This window comes from Anopheles gambiae, chromosome X, assembly GCF_943734735.2.
Source record: "Anopheles gambiae chromosome X, idAnoGambNW_F1_1, whole genome shotgun sequence".
In the NCBI taxonomy this organism is placed as follows: Eukaryota; Metazoa; Arthropoda; class Insecta; order Diptera; family Culicidae; genus Anopheles; species Anopheles gambiae.
Genome location: NC_064600.1, coordinates 505,484 through 514,321, shown reverse-complemented (window position 1 = coordinate 514,321; position 8,838 = coordinate 505,484). Strand labels below are relative to the sequence as shown.

The window sequence follows — 8,838 nt, the reverse complement described above, 5'->3', positions numbered from 1 at the left end:
GTGCCGCTCGATGCCCGCGCGCTCAATGCCTGTCGGTGATGGATAATTGCAACATCTCAGCCCAGCCTCAGCACGCTGGCTGCATTCTTCGCCGGGCTTGAGATTCTTTTGCCCGGCAGCAATGCGCTCCTGGAACGCCGTCCTGCAAAGCGCAAGCGGGTGTGGCAGCTTCTTGGCGTGGTCGGGAATGTGCAGCAACAAGGGACACCTTTGTTGTAACGAAAAACCCGGTTTTGTTACTTCTACTTTTCAGCTGCGGTATGCGTGGGTGTGTGTGTGTGTGTGTGTGTGTGTGTTTCTATCCGACCACAAGCAGCGCAGATCAAAGCGACTGTGCCACGGAGTGTGCTACAGAATTGCATTATGGGTTGGAGCAGCAAACGAGCGGACACCGAGCAATTTGAAATTGGTGTCGCTGAGTCGTAGCTCAGTCTACTCAATGATTGTTTTGCAAGACTGTAGTACATCCGCCCTACTGATCTGTTACCACGAGCTTTAGTCTAGAATGCCTTCATGATAGAGGTATTGTTTCTTGAAATATCTGAAGCACTGGTAAAAATGCTCGGCAAACCTTTGATCCATTAGCTAAAGACAGCTGATTGAGGAATTATCGTGTTGCTTGAAGCATCCAGCTTCAAGACAACTCTCTGGTGCCCGTGTTCAAAGTGTCGCTAAAGGACATTCCAGGCAGAGATAACGCGCGCCGGTAGGACAACACACACACACACACACCAGCGATGACAAACGTTGGACCAATAAGGAAACAATATTTCACGCCCATGACGGAGTGAACAGCGCGTACCAGCAGAGAAGACGGTAGAGCATTGCGGAAAATGGATGAATAATTAATTTTAAAATAACGAGAACCCGATCCCTAAAACAAAAAGCCATGACTAAGCAGTGTGCCACTGCCTTTCTGTATCTCACCCCGCAGTTTCGCTTCTATCTTTCTATCTCTCTCTCTCTCTCTGGTGCTTTCTCTCTATCTCTCTCTCTCTCTCTCTCTTTTGCTCCTTCTCTCTATCTCCATCGCTGTCTGTAGGGATCGAAAAGAGGAAAGACGGAAAGTACACCAGCAAGACTTTGGGATATTGGAAAATAAAGTAAAGCAATAAAACGTGCCGAACAGTCGTGCGGAGGCTCAGCAAAAAACCGTGCGATTCCTGCACTTCTGGGAGAGGGGAGAATGGGGAGAGAGAGAGAGAGAGGGGAAAAGCTAGTTGATAGCAGAACACAACACGCCCGGTTGGTGTGTTTGAACAGCTTAAGCAAAGGAAGCTTGAACCTAGAGAGAATGGGGGTTTTGTAGCTTTGGATTCGTGTGCGCCTAATAGTATGCAATACGCGGTTATTATCGTGCTTGTTAAGCATACTTTCGCAATCCCTCGGTTTTAGCTGGATTTTGTGTGTGTGTGTGTGTTATGGCACAAAATAGTAACATTGTGGTTTACTGGATTCAATGAAGAAAAAAGAAGCAAAACCCAGCTCTACCCTCTACAAAGCTGACACTTCCGACCGGAATTCGTACGGGTCCGGATGTAGTAGCGGGAAGCTCGCACACACCTTAAGCAAATTACTATCCTCGAGGCAGTGAGCAAAAGGAAGCCAAGCAAAAAAAAAAAAAAAAAAAAAACAGCTGCCCCACAGTTTTGAACAAAAAGGACACGAGAAACTGCTTCAGGCAGCCGTTTTCCTCCTGCCAGTTTGGGGCCGCGACCGGGACGGGGTGAAAACAGCGTGGTGGCTCTCGCGTAAGCTGTGTGGCGCATGCGAGAACGAGCGCACGGGCGTGTGTTCTTCGCTGTGCGGATGCTGAGGATGGTTGGGCTTGTGCGACTGGCCCGTCCCGTCGATGGCGATGGAGCCATCTGTTTCGGATAACGGATGGTTCGCTCTCCGGGATGGTTGGCTCTCGCCGACGCCAGTGCATCTCGCTCTAGCGGGCCATGCGAACGGAACGGTGCCAGCCGAAAGCCGCCAGCAAAATGGGGGAGAACAGAACAGGATCTCAGCCGCCCGCCCTGCCCTGTTCGCACCATTGCTCCCCGGGTACGGAGTCGCTGAAAAGTTCTCTGCCTTTCTTTTCGCCCTTTTTGCTACATGCATAGTCTGCTCCCGCTCAGGCCCGCTCGCGAAGCTCGCATCCAGCAGCATCCAAAGCTCCCGAGCGATCCTTGTCATTCCTGTGCCCTGCTGTATCGTTGTGTATTGTGCGCTGTGGGAAGATTTTTGTTGTGGTTGCTGCTGCTGCTGCTGCTGCTGCTGCTGCTGCTACTGCTTGGTCCGTTTCGCTTGCAGGCTCAGCTTCCTCCCATTCAGCGGTGAAGCGCGAGGTACCAAGAACTCAAGCTCAGATACTGTTTCGCGTTATCGCACGAGTGATGTGCAGTCGCACGGCGGATGCTGATCACGCACCGAGGGGAACGAACCAAACAACAACAACAGCAAAAATGCTGCTCTGTGCTCTGTGGCCCAGTGTTCATTAGTGCGTGCAGCGTAAGTGGCCGTGCCGTCCCACTAGCTTGCAGCCGTTCCAGCGAGCCCGCCAGACCGCCGTTCCTGCCAAATAGGTGGCCACAACCACAACAACAACGACAACTACAAAAAGAACAACGCTAGCCCATTGCCCGCCTGCCGTTCGAGTGGTCAGCCAGCCAAGCCCAGCCCAACATCCGCATCCCAGCACAGCACCGGATGTGCCTCTGCCGAAGCGTCCCTGCCCGCCCGCTGTAAGTGTTGTTCGCTGTTAGGCCGTAGTTCATGCGGTTCTGTTCGCGCTGCGGTAGCGCTAGGACGAAACTCTTTGTCCTGCCCACGGGACAAGGGTGTTTATGTTGACGCGCGCGCACGATCTGTGTCTGTGAGTGTAGGTGAGTGTGTGTGTGTGTGTGTGTGTGTGTTAAGGTGGTCAAAGTTCGGTCACACATCTGCACAATATAATGGACGTAGGTCAGCAAGTCAGCACAAAGAAGCGCCGTGGTAGCTCCATTTGATGAACTGCGCTCGGATGTCAACGTGCCGCAGCATGTTTACATAATCCTTTACAGTGATTCAATTATGTAATGCATCAATCAACCCTAACAACCAATTCATTACAACATCTCCACATTCCCTCCTTATCACGCACACACACACACAGCCAAGTTGAAAGTGTGGCAGTGATTGTTTTGTCCAAATGGCAAGGTTTAGGCACCGAAGTTGATTAGCCAAAGTTGATGGGCCAACCGATGTTGTTTTTTTTGCTCCTTCCGTGAATAAATAAAGCACCCTCCTTCCCATGGGGAGCAGCATACCTCCCGCCTGCCCTACCTTCCCATCCTCCGAAACCTCTGAGAGCAAAACGAGCTTGTGTGCATGTGTGTGTGTGTGTATGTGCGTTTCGTTTCTTTGTGTGAAAGTCACGTCCGCTGATGGTGCTTTATGTCACGCCGCGCGCCTGAATCAATGTCACAAAATCAATGGCTTCTCAGGGTTGACGAGGTTCAAAGCTTTCATAGTAAATCGGGACTAGCAAGAAGCGCCCGATGCGGTTGAAGGTTCTTTCAGAGGTCATGGTTTCCTGCTAGTAACGCGGGCCGAGCGTCCTCACTGATAGCTATTAATCTGTTTCAAATGTGTAGATTCCATGTAGGTCCACCCCCGGAACAATTTACCTCCAATTTAAGGCGGTGGGTTGCAAAAATAGCATCATCGAACCTGTTAATAATGGGATGTGGAGAATACATTGAAAGTGGTTTATTTGCTTCCATATATACTAATAAGAAATTCAACCATTGTCTCTCCTTATACATCGGTCCAGCTACGCTGACAAGTGAATTTCCTTGCGAATAACCAAACCGGATGACTGCTCCACGATTCTAGAGATCTACTGCCAGCCAGCGATGCACTAACGCGTAAGTCCCACTCCCTGTCGAACGACGACCAGGCAGGTAAGCTTTCTCGGGTCCGCTAGGCTCGGCAGGTAGCTGGCAAGGTGTGGGCAAGGTTGTTTTTTGTGCTACCATCCTTAGACACCTGTCTAGGAGCTTAATTACACTTGGTTAGCACCTTACATGGACATGGGAGTCTTGTTGCTTAACTCCTAAACGTTCTACAACTCATCACTCTTCTTTTCTTCAGGTGTGTTTGTGTGTGTGTGTGTGTGTTCGCGCCGAGCGTGTCTGTATGTGTGGGTGTGTGAGGGTGTTTGTGTGGCTGTATTTGTTTAGTGGATAGGCAACGATCGGACGGGGTTGGACGCCTCAGAGCTTTGGAATTTCAGCAACCGAAACAAAAACGAAAAACAAAAAATCAAAAACCTATCATACGGACACTACTGGCCAAAGCTAGCAGGGCAGAACGGTAGCACCACGCGTCAATCAACCATTCAAACATGTGGCAAATTCTGATACTTTGCTTCCTCAACTCAGTACAACTCAACAATGCGTTGCGAAGGTAGGTGGCTTTGAGGCAGGAATGCGCCTGAAGCGATGCTATCCGCATTGCAAAAAGGTGCTTGTTTGGGGCGTTGGTGTCGGGTGGTGCTTTCTAACCTGGTGGGGCCCACTCCTCTTTGCAGCGTGCACCAGAGATCGATGGCGGCTGGCCGTCTGGAGAATGTAACACAGACAATATCGCGTATACTGGAGGGTTATGACATTCGACTAAGACCAAACTTTGGTGGTAAGTGTGGTGGAGGCGACTCGGCGGGAAGGCAACTCGCACTGACTGTTTGATCGTTTCTCTCGTTCTCTCTCTCTCTCTCTCTCTCTCTCTCTCTCTCTCTCTTCAAACAGGGGAACCATTACACGTGGGGATGGACCTCACGATAGCGAGCTTTGATGCAATCTCGGAAGTGAATATGGTAAGTGGCAACTCCCCATACACAAGAACCGATCCACCTGACACGTTTTTTTTTTAATGGTTGCAATCACCGGCAGGATTACACTATCACTATGTACCTAAACCAGTACTGGAAGGACGAGCGGCTGGCATTTAACGCGTTCGCCCTGTGGGGAGACAATCAGAAGGATCAAACCGGCGAGATCATGATAGAGGACGACGGGGCGAACGATGTGATTACGCTGTCGGGCGACTTTGCGGAAAAGATCTGGGTACCGGACACGTTCTTCGCCAACGACAAGAACAGCTTCCTGCACGACGTGACCGAGCGGAACAAGCTGGTCCGGCTGGCGGGTGACGGTGCGGTCACGTACGGCATGCGCTTCACCACGACGCTCGCCTGCATGATGGACCTGCACTACTATCCGCTCGACTCGCAGAACTGCACGGTGGAGATCGAAAGCTGTAAGCGTCAGCGGCTTAGCGAGCGAGCGCCAGGGCTTGCGAGCATGGTCTTATCTGTCTTTCTTTCCTACTTGTCAGATGGCTATACCGTGTCGGACGTGGTGATGTACTGGCGATCGACCCCGATCCGTGGGGTGGAGGAAGCAGAGCTGCCACAGTTCACCATCATCGGCTACGAGACGAACGATCGGAAGGTAAGCAGCTTGCTAAAGCATCCCGGCACGGCATTGGCCTAAGAGCACGCTCTACCCTCTATCCCGGCATCCCGCAGGAAAAGCTAGCCACCGGCATTTACCAGCGACTGTCCCTGTCCTTCAAGCTGCAGCGCAACATCGGCTACTTCGTGTTCCAAACCTATCTGCCCAGCATACTGATCGTGATGCTGTCCTGGGTGTCGTTCTGGATCAACCACGAGGCGACGTCGGCCCGCGTGGCGCTCGGCATCACGACCGTGCTGACGATGACAACCATCAGCACGGGCGTGCGCAGCTCGCTGCCCCGCATCTCCTACGTCAAGGCGATCGACATCTATCTGGTAATGTGCTTCGTGTTCGTGTTTGCCGCACTGCTGGAGTACGCCGCCGTCAACTACACGTACTGGGGGGCGCGCGCCAAGAAGAAGAGCAAAAAGAACAAGGAAGCCGAGCGAAAGGTGTTTGGTAAGTTTTTTGCTCCTGAATTTTGGGCCCCTTGTTTCGTTCTATTATTTAAATTTTGTTGTTTTTGTTGTTGTGGTTGTTGTTGTTATTGGAATACGCAGGTAAAACGGAAAAGACCTCGACCTGCTCGGCAGACGACATCATCGAACTGCAGGACATCCGCATGAGTCCGATCGCGTCGCTGCGCAACCGCCACTACTCGAACACGATCACCACGACCGACAGTGTCGACTCGGCCAAGTTCCCACCGAGCTTCCGCATCGCCCGTTCGTATGGGTCGAGCAACCGCAGCGGCCTCCGGTACCGCAGCTCGAGAGGTAATGTGACTGTTGAGACTAAACTGCGCACGCTCAGCTCGAACGCTAACCCTCCGTTTGCTTCTCCACCGCAGGCCAGGGCCGCCCGAAGATGCTGCACGCGATCAAGCGGGGCGCCTCGGTCATCAAGGCGTCCATACCGAAGATCAAGGACGTGAACGTGATCGACAAGTACTCGCGGGTCATCTTTCCCGTGAGCTTCGCTGCCTTTAACGCCGGCTACTGGATATTCTACGTGCTCGAGTGACCCACAGTCAACTAAGAGCGCAGCCGGCACTTACTAGCAGCAGTAGTGAACCATACGCTCTGTAGACCATTCCGCGTACGAAATTCCCCCTTTCCCCCTCCCAATAATTCACCTTCCTCCCATGAGAATCGGGCCGATTTATGCACGCCCCGTGCAGGCGATCAAACGACCGGAACCGGCGAAGCGAGCGACTGCGCCGAGTGGCAAACGACAACAAATGTATCGCACTCGTGCAGGAGAGGATGGATAGAGCAGACGGATCAGGTCCTCCCTTTTTTGTGTTTTAAAGCCCTCCCTTGCCCCTCCTGCTCCAGCTCATCCTACTCTGCATCTGGCTCTTGCCCGTTTCGGCTCAAACTCTTATCTATTCGATGTGCAGGGATCAGCGTATGCGACAGCAAAACTAAACCAAACGACTTATATCATTGATGACGACATGGATGGAGAAAGCGTAGCAGATGAGTTTCGCGCTTGATTGGCAGCGGGCGATGAGCAACCACACGTGGGTATAAACAAGCAAAAGTGGAAATAAAAACCAACAAACCCAACAAAAACAACAGCAAAACGGTATAGGCAAAATTAGGGCTTGACGAATTTGTAAAAATAACCACAGATAATCAAAGATGCAGTCATATTATTTTTCCGAAACACACCAACACACAGAAGTAAAGATAATTACACTACAAAGAAAAAACAATTAAAAAGGCTTGTCGCGTGTTTTCTCTCTTTTCTTGCTTTCAATGCTGTCACATACAATTTGATTTGTTTGCTTTTTCTCACATAACATTTTGGTACCCATCAGATAGCAACTTCACAGCCGCGATTGACTCAATGTCTGAGGCAGTTCACGTTGTCGTTGCTGTCCTCACAAACACCTTGCAGGATACTAAGACCTTCACTTGAGCACTTCTACATATCGAGTCGAGATCCACCAACATCAGATTTCTATTACGATAAGGATGGTTTATTTAGCTTCTTCTTCTTCTTCTTCTTCTTCTTTGGCACAACTTTGGTGTAATTATGACTAGGACTAGGCGTCTCCATCACAAATAAGGAGAGCACACAGACCGCACGAGAATTCAGTCGAAAACGGTTGTCCCCCCCACATTTCCAAATCACTCCCTTTTCGCACTAAAACGATCACTAATTACGTGCAAAATGAATACTAAACAAAATGACTGAGCGATAATTCTCAAATTGTTCCTATCAGCCTGTGTGATGGGGATGACTGTGATGATAAAAATATTTTAAATATTCCGAGTTTAGCCAGCTTTAGAGGGGTACCACAGATGTATGGCTTTACTTTTTTTTATGCAATCCAACCAGTGTTAACCATTGGTGCTCCTCAAATTAGCAGACAAATGCTGTTGCACTGTTCACTAGGCACTAGGCGTCTCCATCGAAGAGTGTCATTTGAGCGGTGGAGACTGACCTGACGCACAAACATAAAAGAACGTAAAGTATAGAAAGTAAATAGAAACAATCCAAAGCATCACAGCGCGAACATCAGACAGTTTTTTTTTTTAACATTTAAAATACATTTATTAATATTTAATTTTTCTTTCTCTTTATCATTACAATGTTATTCAGTTTTCTTTAGTGGTTTGTTCATCCGCCACCGCAACTTTCCCTCCCGTTTCCTCCCTGCCTACCGTATCACTGCTCTCGCTCCGTGGGGCGGCATCGCGCACGGCGACCGGTTTGTCATCCGGTGCCGTGCGTGAGCCACGTCCGTGACATGCGCCCCTCGACAAGCCGAGTCCGAGTCCACCTGCCAATGGCTTCAACGTGTCTGGATGTGCGTCTGTGAGTATGTGTGTGTGTATGGTGTGTATCTGTGTGTGTGTGTGTGGTTGAGTGTATTCGTGAGTGTGTCAGCTGGCCTAGGATTTCTCCAGTGGTAGAAAATGGCGGCTTCCCTGCAGCACACTGCACAATTCGCTAGGTAATTGTTGTGATCGAAATATTCAGCATTAGGTAGTATGTGTCGGAATGCTTACGTAACTATTTAGATCCGTGTTTTCATTCTTTGTTTTCGATGTTCGCGTTTGTGTGTGTGTGTGTGTGGGTGTGTGTTTGTGTGTTTACGAATATGAATGTGTGCGGTTGTTACTGTCAAGAAATCAGTTAACATAATGGATAACATGAGCTTTGAAGAGCATTATTCTGTTTTCGTAACAAAAATACAACAGAACCATACTAAATGTACTCGCCGAGTACTAAGGCCTGACCGTTGTGCTTGTGAAAAGAAAAAAAAAACCTCCCTGTAAAACACTAAACTGTCTTATCAAGCAAGCATTCCGTTGCATCAATTCTACTAACACGTGCA

At 49.8% G+C, this 8,838-nt stretch overlaps 1 protein-coding gene across 1 annotated transcript; it reads left to right on the top strand.

Moving 5' to 3' along the window:
- Window positions 1–1,231: 1,231 nt before the first annotated feature.
- On the top strand, window positions 1,232–7,216 carry LOC1272239 (gamma-aminobutyric acid receptor subunit beta-like). Its single transcript, XM_061662399.1, has 10 exons — window positions 1,232–2,729; window positions 3,800–3,929; window positions 4,120–4,434; window positions 4,559–4,662; window positions 4,776–4,843; window positions 4,920–5,286; window positions 5,365–5,480; window positions 5,558–5,945; window positions 6,047–6,262; window positions 6,337–7,216. The coding sequence occupies exons 3-10, from the start codon at window positions 4,373–4,375 to the stop codon at window positions 6,507–6,509; spliced, it is 1,494 nt and encodes a 497-aa protein (XP_061518383.1). The 5' UTR covers window positions 1,232–2,729; window positions 3,800–3,929; window positions 4,120–4,372; the 3' UTR covers window positions 6,510–7,216.
- Window positions 7,217–8,838: the final 1,622 nt, after the last annotated feature.

What these genes read in the sequence shown, in the direction of transcription:
- LOC1272239 (XM_061662399.1), top strand. Translation starts at nt 4,373, where the DNA reads ATGTGGCAAATTCTGATACTTTGCTTCCTCAACTCAGTACAACTCAAC. An exon ending in CTCAACAATGCGTTGCGAAG is followed by an intron (nt 4,435 to 4,558) that starts GTAGGTGGCTTT and finishes TCCTCTTTGCAG; the next exon opens with CGTGCACCAGAGATCGATGG. An exon ending in AGCCGAGCGAAAGGTGTTTG is followed by an intron (nt 5,946 to 6,046) that starts GTAAGTTTTTTG and finishes TGGAATACGCAG; the next exon opens with GTAAAACGGAAAAGACCTCG.